Below are 13,377 nucleotides of genomic sequence, written 5' to 3'. Positions count from 1 at the left end.
CCGACGCTGGATTAGCACAGCGGGACCAGGTAAGTGGGGATTTTAGTGTAGGCGAAAAAATACGGGGTTGTCCAAAAGAGCAAAAATATTTAGTGCGAGAAATTACGGGCTTAGCGGTTAGGGGGTTAATGTACAACCTGCCCGCACCAAGTACCGTATATTCCTGAGTATAAACTGTCTTTTTTCAGCACCCAAAATGTGCTGAAAAAGTCACCCTCGGCTTATATGCCAGTCAGGTGCATGGAAGCATCGATCCAGCAGCCGCATCCAGTGGTTTCTGTCCCGATGACAATGCAATCAAGCTCCGGCAGAATTACGCTGGCCGCAAAAGCCGGCGGGGGTACGCCAAAGTTACAGCGGCTACAGGCAGGGGTAAATTCTGCGCCAAATTCAAAGGAGGGAATGGTAGTAAATACCGTTACAGTGCAATCTGATTGTCATACAACATTGTATGATATCAGATTACTACTAAAAAACCCCACTTACCTTGCCCCCGCAGCTCCTCCGCACACATCTTCCGTCTTCAGCTACCGAATGTGGAGACGATCTCCGGGGTTTCCCTGGTGACGTTGGTGCAGGCGGGAGGATCAGCAGATCAACACTATTTTTTTTTTTTTAACAGATTTTTTTATTTTGGGTTTTTTTTTAATTAATATATATTAATAAATTTATTAAATATTGGACATATTTTGGTGGGTTATGCCTAAGAATTCGAGGCCTACAATGTAAAATCAATTTCCATGCAAAAAAATGTAACATTTTTTGCGTGGAAATACGGAGAGAATTAGAACGCTAGGGGGGTACAGTGGCTGAATGCAGTACCACTTTCAGCCACGTTTTCCGGACAGAATCATATCGCCAGAGAGGTTAAAGAGAATTTAGTGGTTAGGTACGGTAAGTAGTATACCTACCTAACCACTAAATTCTCTCTATGGTATTTGTTTACCATATTATGGCTGTAATGGCCGTATTATGCAATTTTATTGGTATTTATTTTGAATATTGAAACTTGCCAGTAGCTGCAGCATTTCCCACCCTTGGCTTATGCGCAAGTCAAAAAATTTTCCAAGTTAAAAATAGGTACCTCGGCTTAAACGCAGATCGACTTATACACAAGTATGTGTATAGGAAAGTATGTGTATACACAAGTATGTGAAAGAATGCAATATTTATGTAATAGTTCCTGAAGTGTTGGAATGCACAATGGGTTTGTTTTACATTACAAATTAAGGTAAAAATGAAAGAAAATAATCTAGTTAATTTAATAGGGACAAATGTGTTGCGGAATTTATTAAGAGTAGAGCAATGATTTTAGACAACGATTTTACAGGTTTACCAACAGCAAACTCCTGGGTGACAAATGTAGCCAGTGAACAGTTACACATAGAACAAAACATTTTATCTTTCATAAATAAAAGTTTTGATCAAGCAAGCAGTTGGAAATCTATATCTTATAATATAATATGGATACAAGTCCAACTAGTGACTGCAGGACATAATTTCTTCTCTTAGTCATTCAATAACACTTAATAGTCTTTTCATCAAAAACACATTTTCTACATTTCTCATATACAACAAAGCCAAATGTTCACTAGAAATAATTCCTAATTTGTGTCTTTCAGATCCCATAATCATTACAAGTGGTTGGTCAGCTCTACTTTAGGAAGCGGTGCAAAAAAGTTCCCAAGGAAGATCCTACATCTGAGCAAGTTTTTGTCAATGAAGCTAAAAAGTGCTATTTCATATTGTAAAGTGCTAATTTGCAGGATCATGACACTATTTATTAATTTTTTTTCACAATCGTCTATGAAAAGTATGGAATATATTGAACTTTAGGTCCTCTTGGGTTCCTGTTTCTGCACAAGTAAATCCATGTGTGCATGAATGCGCTCTTACTGACCATTGAGCTGCTGTCACTGAAAAATGAGACAGCTGGTGAGTGGGGCTTAGTTCAGGGTAGGTTTTAGTCCAGAGGTTAAGGAATCTAAATCCTTTAAAATAAAGTGAAACCAAGATCAAAGGTAACAAACTAGAGTAGGTTTCTGGCTAACAAATATAACAGCTGGCACCTTCTGCCATTGCTTCTTAGGGAATATTTTTTAAAAGTTTAAAGCCCAATTGAAGTTTTAATTAAAGCAGCTAAAGACATTATATGTGCATTAAAAACAAAGGTGCATGATGTCTAGTTTTACTTTGGAAAGTAGCCACAGCCTGAGTAATGGCCCTCTTACTTTTTGTAGGGGAGCAGTAATCTAAATGAGGAGGTCTGTTGGACCTCTACAAAACAATTTCTGCCTACGTGCCCAAAACTCACAAATAATGTCACAGTTTTGGAAGTCAAGCATGAAGCAGGTATATTGTATATGTCATTATTGAATCTAAATAACCACAGTGTTTTTCCATGGGCTCAATGGCCATCCCAAACCTTCCTATTAAAGTGATTGGGAGAGTTTGGAAAACATTTTTGGCAAGATTGCAGTCACTTTAAGCTACATATTTTTTGTTTCAAGATTTGCACTGCTAATCTGGTTACTAATAGAGCATTTTTCTGCTCCCGGGTGCACAGCAGCAGTGATAAGGGCACCCGCGAGATGCCAACCATGTGGTTTTACGCCCCAGGTCTGAAAGGGACCTCATTGGCCAATAGTGAATATAGGAAGGTGACTCTGGAAGTCATCACAAGGTATTTGTAAGTACCTCTAAAGGCACGCATTGATCATTTCAAATTGGATACAAATATTGAAGACTTAAAGGCACATTGATCATGAAAAAAGAAAACTTAGAGATCTGCTTCTCATTGATATAATTGCCACTAATCCAAACATATTGGTTTGAAGTTATTAAAGCTCTCCAGGACTGCAGAAGGTTGACTATCATGGAAGAACCTGGATGATCCATCAAAGCTTACAAAAGATCTAGTCCAGGATTGAAAACATTTGCCAACTAATTGCAAACTACTTTTAAGAAATCCAGACCAGCATTGTTGGATCACCCAGGTTTTTCCATGATAGTCTATCTTCTCCCATCTGGGAGACCTTTAATAAATCAGGCCTAATGGGAGTGGCCTTTCCATTTTGAGCTGTTTCTTTCAACAAATTGTTTTCCTTTTTATAGCTTAAACTTTCATTGGTGCTCATATACTGTATAACCCACCCGACCAGATTATTGCTATGAATACCTAAATCAGGTGCGCTACCACTAAATGACAGCACAGGAATATGATGTAAGTAGAGAAAACATCATTATGCTGCAGATGCTCAACCACCGCATTGTGTGGTTATTCTGAGAAAAGCACTATGCAAGTGCTGGGTTAGATCATAATGGAAGAACTTTATCCTTTCTATTTTACAGCAAGGCAGAGCAGAAGAGGAAAAATAGATTTAGTGTGAAAGTTCAGTTAATTTATAAATGTATCCATTTACTGCTTAAAAGCAACAGCACTGCAGCAATATAAAACATGGCCCTGACCACTTCTTAACTAAGCATATGCTTGGAGTGAGAATCTGTCTCAGCTTCAGAGGTAAAATTGCAGCAAATCTTTCCAAAGCCGCCTAATACCTCACCCAGACTTCAGTCCCATGGGGTCACTAATACAAAAAACTTATACAAACCATTTACAACAGTACAGGTAGTCCCCGGGTTACATACAAGATAGGGACTGTGGGTTTGTTCTTAAGTTGAACTTGTATGTAAGCTGGAACAGGTACATTATTTTAATACATGCAATTAGGACAGATGTTTGTCTCAACATATTATTAGGCAGCATGGTGTCAGTTACTGTATAAAATCCTCACTGTGAGTTAAACTTAAAGCAAAAAAAAAAAAAATACTTTATGGAGCCTAGACATTCATTAACTTCTGGAGCAAGCTGTGCTTTGATATGTAAAAAGAAACAACTGCAGAGTTTGTTTTGGTCAATATAGAGTTACAAGAGGTTGCAGAAAGAGCTCACCCCCCTAAGATCACCCACAACCTCAGCTGTGTTTTGCAAAAGATTTCTTCTGCAAAAAATGCGAACCGCCACCTTCAAGCCTCCATCCTGCACACAGCGAGCAGGGAAGTCCCGTTTGTATCTAGGAGGCGGCCATATGTCAGATGTCCTTAACTCGGGGACTACCTGTATACCTAATTTTATAGGTAACTTAGACTCCTCTCATTGTAGAAATGTTGAAATCTGTGAATGAACTGATAACTTTGGGAAGATTCACTAGTATAATATTCTGATGCATAAAAAAGTTATTTGATAAAAAGTAGATATCATATCAGAAAGAAAAACAATAGAAACGTTTTGTCACAGCAGCTGCTTCAAATTTCAGGCCTGCCACCTGTATTGATGAGCAGTATTCCATTGCAACCAGTAACACTTACATCACATGAAAAATAAAATAAACTTTTGCTTTGGCTGCTATAGGCATCAGAGCTGCTTTACACATTACCTGGACTCCATGCTGCTTGCAAGAAACTAGTTAATTCCTATATTTATCTAACAACATTTTAGGAAAGTGGCTTACAGGAAAGAAAACTGACACCTACAGAAAAAAACATTTTTAAGGTATTTATTATAGCATTTCAAGAAATGGAAACTGTTATTTCATAGGGTTGTTGCCACTTTGGACCGCTAACATTGCTTATTAGGCACATCCAGGACACTCAACAGTGAAAAGGCAGAAGAATGCTGAACACATCCATTTGGCTTCACGTACAATATTTCCTGTTAAAAATTATCTTATTGGACCTTGGGATAGCGGCCAGTTGCTGATCTTTGAACAGGTCTCACTCTTTCCCCAGATGGGACCTCTGTTTTGAAGTTGGTAATTGTAATTTGCTCTTACATGATGTCATGGTTTTTATGCCACTGAATTTGTTCTCTGAAAATGTCAGTCGTCACACCTCTGTATATATAAATATATGACGGATTATGTCTGGGGAAAACCAGCACTACAGTATATCCGGCGTGCGCACCTCACCATTCATTATTTAGAGCAGAATTCAAAACCTGTCCTGCAATGCCTATCTGTCATGTCTGTACAAAAATAGTATCAGCATAAAATCAATGTCAGAACAGAGCTTTTCATTCTACTTGAAAGATGAAATGGAAAATATGTTCTGTTATTGGATAGTATTGTTTTCTTTACCAAGAAGTTACACGTATATTTGTAATGTATTGAAGATTTAGAATACTTAAGATCCATCCTGAGCTGCAATTAACATGACCACATCCTAACAATAGAATCACAAAAAGTCTTTGGTGAATAACCTGATACCATGACTTTTCAGGCCAATTAAACTGTTCTCCAAACCATAAACAGGTTGTCCCCGGGTTACAGACGAGATAGGGGCTGTAGGTTTGTTCCTAAGTTGAATTTTTATGTAAGTCGGAACATGTACATTATTTTAATAAATGCAATTAGGACAGATGTTTGTCTCAATATATTATTAAGCAGCGTGGTGATAAAATTCTCACTGTGAGGTAATCACAAAGCAAAAAAAAATGTAGATCTAAACCTAGACATTTATTAACTTCTGCAGCAAGCTGTGCTTTGATATGCAAAAGGAAACAACTGCAAAGTTTGTCTTGGTCATTAAAGAGTTACAAGAGCTTGCAGGAAGAGCACTTAAGATCACCACAACCTCTGCTGTGTTAAGCAAAAGATTTTCATCACTAGAAGGGACAATCTACAGGTGTGTAAAATAAAAAAGGTACGGCTGGAGTTCAGCTTTAAAACACTTGTCAAATTCACTGCAATGCACAACCTTAGCAGGCATTATAGATTATTATTAGATCATAATATGACATAGCAAAGGTCAATGGCAAAGCAAAAAACTAAACCCTCAATATCTAAAACACAGGTTCCACCTAATCACTGTCTCTAAATTTGGAACAGCTCATTCTGATTTCCTGGATTTCAAGTCATCGTAAATGTAAGAATTTAATTATTTTACACCTGACAACTCTGCATTCTCTTTCATTTTCATTGTGAGAATAAATATACCATGTCAGCTTCATGTGTCATATATTCCACTATATCACCTTCATCTGTGGGCACTGTTTAAATAAATATCTAATCTTTGTTTAAATATGTTGTAAAAGTTAATAATGTCCATGGGATAAGTTTACTTTTTTCATATAACTCTCCAAAGAAAAGTCTTTGGACCACTGTAAAATTATTATTGCTAGGGAGATTTTGTCTGAGTTTGTGCCGAAGCCTGGTGAAAGGTAAGTAGTCCACACCTCTACCCAACACAAATAAAAGGATAACAAACACCAAAGCATTAAAGCGTAATGGACCGGTTCTGCTGACAGGTGCAGTGAATAACATTTTCCCATTGGCACTGTCAATAACAATGTCTCATTGGCACTGTCAATGCACAGTCCTTAAAGGTGATATGGAGGTAGGAGGAGAAAACCGGGCATGCATTGGTATATGGGGGTCTTTGATGGGGCAAATTGCCATGGACAGATGGTATCCAAAGAGCATCTCCAAAATGCCTGATCTTGTGAGCTGTTTCCAGTGTCCAAGGGGGGACAACCATTGAACTCAGTGACAGGGTCCTAGCACATTGATAAGTAAAGAGGAGAACCCATCTGTTCCAATCCCATAGAAGATCTTTTGTGGGAAAAACCTAATACTGGCTAAGAGAGAACCACAGTGTGATCCAACTTGATGTACATAGCTGAAGAAGAGGCAGAGTGCCCATGCCCATCTGCCCCCATACTCTGACTAAGCCACCATAAAGTTCATTTCTGGAGATGTGATCTATAGATTTGTAGCCATATGGATTTGTTGATCCTAACAGCTTTGGAACTAGACATTTTAACTTGATGTGTGGCAATTGTTTTCTACATAAGCATGCTGACCTCTGTCAACCACTGAAAGTGCCTACATTGCGCATATGAGCATCAGAACCATGGAATGTTCGCCTGGACTGATCAATCATCTTTTCTTTAGGATTTTGTGAATGGCCAGGTGCGTGTACATCATTTATCCGAGGAGGAGATGGCAGAAGGATACCCTGGGCTGTTGATTGTTTGTAGCTTCTTTTGCTTCCAAGGTTAGGGATCATTTAGGGATTCAGTTGTGAAAGCTGGAACACACAACCAATTTGGTTGGTTCGCTCCAAACTTTTTAGAGCAATATACTGCACTGGTGCACATTTTATCCAGCAAAATGGTAAATGAGTCAAAGCTACACATGTAACAACTATAAAATATATAAATAGACGAATTATATGTCTCTTATCTGCCACATATAATTCAAGAATCCTTTATAATGCCACATCCCGGTATAGTATAGATTTACAGAGGTTGATTGAACCATGGGACTTTTTAGACAGTGGATCAGACCAACAATTCTATTAAAATCTAAAAACTTTTTATATACAAAATCAATAACAAAAGCAAAAACAAAATATTTTTCTATAAAACGCACTGTAATAATTCTGATTATCACTCAACGCGTTTTGCAGACGTTAATGTTTGCTTCAGAATGTAGCCCTGAATTAGGGTTCCCCTGCACTGCAAGGATCAGTATAAAGAATGTTTTTGTACTTTTTCTATTCTCAAAGCCTCTTGTCCAATGGGTCCTATCTGGCAGTCCCAGGTATGCAGTCATTGCTACAATGTGGGAGCAGCAGAAGTGAAGAAGCTGAAAGTTGAAGACCTACCCATTATCAATAAAAGGGGGGTACAGTGCTCAACCCAGAAATTTTTTCAAGCCGGGTGGGAAGAAATTTTAGGTGGGTGGCAGCCCCTGTATTGTGAACAAACTCTTTGGTAACCACCCAAAAACATCCGGGTGGGTGCTGAAAAGTGCTGGGTGGTGCGCCCAGCTAAAAGTGCCTGGGGAGAACCCTGGGGTAGCTTAACTATGCATAGATTCTGTCTACCTGCAAATTGATTTCTGTAAATGTTTATTTTTATCTTATATTTATGTTATTATGTTATGTTTATTATGCTTTTAAACTGAAGTTTTATATTATTGTAAACAATCTTTTGTTTTTGCAAATAAACATCTAATAATAAACAAAGGATTTCCAGAGCACTAAGGGTCATTTAAAGAGAACAGAAATAGCTGCCAGTCTTGAGTTTTTTTGTTGAATTAATTCACCATCAAATAAAGGAGGAGTTGCTGCTGTGCCTCATTTACTATAAGCTATTGAGCTCTGTAAACATTTTTTTTTATTACAACATGTGGTAAGGAAAAAGAAAACATGTAGAAAGTAGTGTAAAAGTTCCGGGATAATATTCATATGTAGTAAGTTATATTTACATAATTAAAAAGCTTTATTTACCTAGAAATAAAATGTATTCACAACCACTAAACATTCATATATACAACTGCTGTTATAGGATATACAGGAAGGGTTTTGTTTTCAATAAGTGGGTTGTACTGATAAAAGTAACAGTAAAACACAAAAATTGTGTAACACTGCAGGGTAGGAAGCAGAGCCTGCAAAGTATATAATGTGCAGCTACCCCAATGTACATTTATATTGCAATGTACACATAAGGTTTTTTTTTATCATTGTTAATCCAAGATTCATTAATTTTTCACATAAGATTTGATTAACAAATTGGTGAACCTTGGGTGAATTGTCTTGTTTTAAACACAAGTCAATCACTTTTACATGTGGATGTTAAAAACAAGGAAAACATTGTTCATTCCTTTCAAAGATGTGGAGAGGCAACCCCAATCACCGAAAAAGTCACATGTAGCTGTCAAGACAAAGATTCATAGTAATGCATGACATGGCAATGAACATCACATGAAAGGAAATGATCCAAACCCAAGCTATTTGTCACCCATTAGTGATGGACAAATCAGTCTGAAATTCTGTAATTTGTTTTATGCTCCTGATCACACAGTCATACAATTTATAATTTCCAGATCATAAGACTCTCTACAGATCATACAAATCTACATGCAGATATTTAGGAGAATTAAATAGTGATAAACGAGTGATCATTCCTAATCCCTATACCAGGAATGTCAAAATGTGTTTTGGGAATGTAAATGGCCCTTTTAATTTTTTCTTGTGGCCCTATGGATTAATAAGGGCCATTTCGGACCCATGGTGAGCCGCAATAGTCTGACAGCTCAACTGTGATCCTAACTTCTCCTTTTCAAGTGAATGAGAGAGGTGAGGAAAAACTTTTGTAAGCGGCTGCTGCAGATCACTGTGAGGTTTCCAAAAGTAAGTGACTAAGTAGTTGTGCGGTTGTTGTTTGAAGATTTGCACAGAGGTCACAGCTGTATGAAATTCTGGTTACCCGTGGTGTGGTTTGCCAGTCACTTGTAGATTGCTGTGTGCCTGGGAGCCGCTAGCCATGCAGCTTTACACCATAGGTCTAAAAAAGCCCTGGGGCTACTTTCCTTCTATTAAATTGCACTTTAGTGGCCCAGCAACTGTTCTTGCACCTTTGCCAGGGTTTAAAGTTTGCAAAAAGTAATAAAGGAACCACACCACATGCAATATTAGTGACTTAGGTTTTCTTTTTTAAATTCATCTCCAAACAAGGCTCCATTTGGAAATGATTCCATCCCTAGATTGTAAGCTCTTTGGGGCCCGGTCCTCTCCTCCTGTGTCACTGTCTGTATCTGTCTGTCATTTACAACCCATATTTAATGTACATCGCTGCGTAATGTTGGCACTATATAAATCCTGTTTATTATTATTAATAATCCTTACGTCCATCTGAATTATCATGCCGTCAGAAAATCAGATTTTTCTTGCACTGCTACGTTACAGGCCACAAGGAAGGATATAGGACGGAGATGGGCAAACTTTTTGGCTTAAGGGCCACAATGATTTTTAAAATTTGACAGATGCGCCTGGCCAGTATCAGATGGATGAAAGCCTTGAACTGATTTAAATTACGTGTAAAAGCAGCCTGGTTTAAACAGCCAAATGGGCAATAGTTTGCCTATGCCTGGTATATAAGATAGTATTATTTTCCCTGAATTATAGAGAGCTTTCTGACTGTTCTCAACCTGGGACAGTTTTAGGCAAAAAAAATGACCCTGGACAAATATGAAATAAAGGATTCAAATGCATAACATTTCATTTCAACCTAAGGGACTAAGAAGTTGGGGCCCGTGGCAAATGCCCAATTTGCCCCATGCTAAAACCGTCTCTGTTTCCAAGAAATTTTCTATCTACATTTCTCCTCCTGAATTTAGCAACAATTATTCAGAGGTGGCTAAAAGAGGAAACAAGGAAAAATTGGAAATAATTGGGCTTAGAACTGCCCCCACTTACATTTCGGCCCTATGTACCAACCTTCAAAGTGTTGTGGTAGTTACAGCTCTGACAGTTTTGTCTTAGGTGTGCCCAGCAGGGCTACTGTGGCAGTTACAGATTTACACAAGTTAAGCTGCAGTCTCACATTTCCATGCACTTACCCTTTGCAGAAATGTGCACACATACCTGCCACTTACACACCTGTGTTTGCTATGACCACAATGACTCAATCACTGCAACACATCTGGGAAGCCATTGAACTTTCATCACAGTACAGCAGATGTATGTTGCAATTGTTGATTCAAACAACAACTTTGATGGTGTTCCCAATCTTTTATATGATTGCAAAAGAGTGGAATAATTCCTGTATAGGTTGGTGGTTAGTGGAATAATTCCTGTATACATTGGTGGTCAGTGGAATAATTCCTGTATGGGTTGGGGTTAGTGGAATAATTCCTGTATACATTGGTGGTTAGTGGAATAATTTCTGTATACATTGGTGGTTAGTGGAATAATTCCTGTATACGTTGGTGGTAAGTGCCCCAGTTACAGTGATGGTCAGTGGGGAGAATGCTCCTACATTGGTAGTCAATGGGATAAATACCCAGTTACAGTGGTGGTGGCGGGAATACTGCTTATATAGAGGTTCATTACAGTGTTGTTCAGAATGCCCATTACATCAGGGGTCTGTGCTATGAAGTGGTGGCCAGTGGCAAGAATGCCCCTTAAATTAGGGGACACTTGGATAATTACCCCTATTACAATGGTGGTCAGTGGCAAGAATACCCCTTACATAGAGGGTTAGTAAAATGAACACCCCCATTACAGTGACAATCAAGATGCCCCTGACATCAAGGATCAGTGGTATAATTACTCCAGTGGTGGTCAATGGCAAGAATTCTTCTTAAAAAAGGGGTTAGAGGTATATTTGCCCATTAGAATGATGGTCAGTGACAAGAATATCCCTTACATAGAGGGTCAATGCAATAATTTCCCCCATTACAGTGATGGTCAGGATGCCCCTTACCGCAGGGGTCAGTGGTTTATTAGGTCCAGAGGTGGTCAGTGGCAAGAGTTCCCCTTAAATTATGGGTCAGTGGGATAAATACCCCCACAGCAATGCTAGTCATTGGGAAAATAACCCTTAACTGAGGATCAATGGGATGAATACCTTTTTACAGTCAGGGCTCAGTGGTATAAATCCCCCAGATACAATGATGGTCAAGGAGATGAACGTCCCGTGTAGAGTATGCCCATTGCATTAGGAGTCAGTGATCAGAATGCCACCCTTTCAGACAGGTGAAAGGATCAGGTCCCATGCTGCTAGCTCCAAGTGTCACTTGACCCAGAATCATGCAGACACCATCACTTGGAGTTCCATCTATCACAGCCCTATGGGAAGTCCACCTATAGAAGAACCCTATGGGGGAGGCCCACTTATAGAAGAACCCTATGGGAGGTCCACCTATAAAAGAAACCTATGGGAGGTCCACCTATAAAAGAAACCTATGGGAGGTCCACCTATAAAAGAACCCTATGGTAGGTCCACCTTTAGAAGAACTCTATGGAAGGTCCACATATAGAAGAAACCTAAAGGAGGTCCTCCTATAGAAGAACCTATAGAAGAACCCTATGGGAGGTCCACCTATAGAGGAACCTATAGAAGAACCCTATGGGAAGTCCACCTACAGACCAAACCATCCCTTACATGGAACATTCATATCAGGTGTCAGCAATAATCCAAATGTAACAAACAGATACAATGTATCCAACCTTCCAAGATGCCCATCTACTTCTCAATCAACACTTGGCTTTGTCTCATCCTTCCCCAATATCAATCAGCCATCCCCCCCCTACACACTTAGATCTGACAGATACATCACAAATATGAAAAATAAAATAATCCTTCGTGTCTGTAAATCAAATCTCAGCCAGACATAACCATGGGGCCAAATGTTGTCTGCACAGATCAGCCTGTGTCACATTGCCCATAGGTGAATCCATCAACCTGCCAATATTACCAGATCATTCATCAGCAGCAACCTATCGATCGGTATCTGTATCGATCTGCTATTTAGCACATGGGGAGGGGGCTCTGATCGTGTGCCAGTCTATTGCACCCAGCATGGCATGGATTGCAGCGATCCATCCTGGCATCACGGATGGTGCAGAATCCTGGCATCGTGCAGCTACAAGCAAGGGTAAGGGGGGGGGGGGGTAATAACAGCTCTGCCCCCCCAGATCTCAGCACTTACCTCCAGCCACCACCAGGACACAACCTGCCCAGTGCAATCCCCACAGCAGTGCCAGCCTTCCCAGCGCCATGTAGTGTGCAGAATCCCCCCCAGGCTGCCTGTGCCCCTCTCTCACCAAGCCATGAATGCAGAGAGGGGCCCCCTAGCCCTCCAGTCAGACGCCATCTTGCACAAGTTTTTTTTTTCCTCCTCTCTCCCCTTTTTTTAACCCCCTTTCTGTTTATTTAGGCATTTGGTATGTGTGTGTCCTTCTGCTGCCATCTATTGGTTACTGAGCCAGTCTGAGGACATCTCCAGTGTCTGATTGTAACAAAGGGGGTCACATGTCTGTGAGAAGCTCTGCACTCATCACAGCAGGGGGGTCACCAAATATTCTAAGCAGGAGGAATTCTCTATACAGCTTGTAGGATCCATCAGCAGCCTCACCATACACATCTGCAAAGAAATACAATCAATGCATGTCTGTAAACTCATGATTTCTAACACAAAAGTCTGGGGAGCTGCAAAGTTTTATTTTTTTTTTTATGTCTTAAACTTTCTAAAGCTAGGTACACACCTGCAATAATTATCGTTTGAAATAGAACGATCAAGGATTATTCCCGGTTATTTTGAACGATCACATTGTGCACAATTCTGTACATGCTGTAGCGATACGATCGTTCAAATATAATCCACCAATAATGTACACACGCTAGATACGATCGTTCAAACGATGCAGGACATGTACAGGAGAAACGAACGAACGACTAGATTATGAACAATCATCGCCCAATTTCCAGCGAGATTCCTAGTCCAGTGGTGTTACTGACCAGTCGTTGTTCACTTTTTTGTTAACAATTATTGAACAGTCTGTCGTGGATCGTTCGTTTCCAACAATTAT

At 39.5% G+C, this 13,377-nt stretch overlaps 1 protein-coding gene across 2 annotated transcripts in view; it reads right to left on the bottom strand.

Moving 5' to 3' along the window:
• The window catches only part of IGDCC4 (immunoglobulin superfamily DCC subclass member 4), a 92,276-nt gene extending 79,606 nt beyond the window's left edge, over nt 1-12,670 (bottom strand). Inside the window, exon 1 of one of the 2 annotated variants that reach the window (XM_072402620.1) lies at nt 12,498-12,670. In XM_072402620.1, coding sequence (XP_072258721.1) covers nt 12,498-12,567 — 70 coding nt within the window. In that variant the 5' untranslated portion in view covers nt 12,568-12,670. Of the gene's footprint in view, nt 1-12,263; nt 12,283-12,497 lie in introns of those variants that run through there. The other variant, XM_072402621.1, reaches the window with a different exon arrangement.
• Between the last annotated feature and the right edge of the window lie 707 nt (nt 12,671-13,377).

Source organism: Pyxicephalus adspersus, chromosome 2, assembly GCF_032062135.1.
Source record: "Pyxicephalus adspersus chromosome 2, UCB_Pads_2.0, whole genome shotgun sequence".
NCBI lineage: Eukaryota > Metazoa > Chordata > Amphibia > Anura > Pyxicephalidae > Pyxicephalus > Pyxicephalus adspersus.
This window is presented reverse-complemented; position numbering and strand designations above follow the sequence as displayed.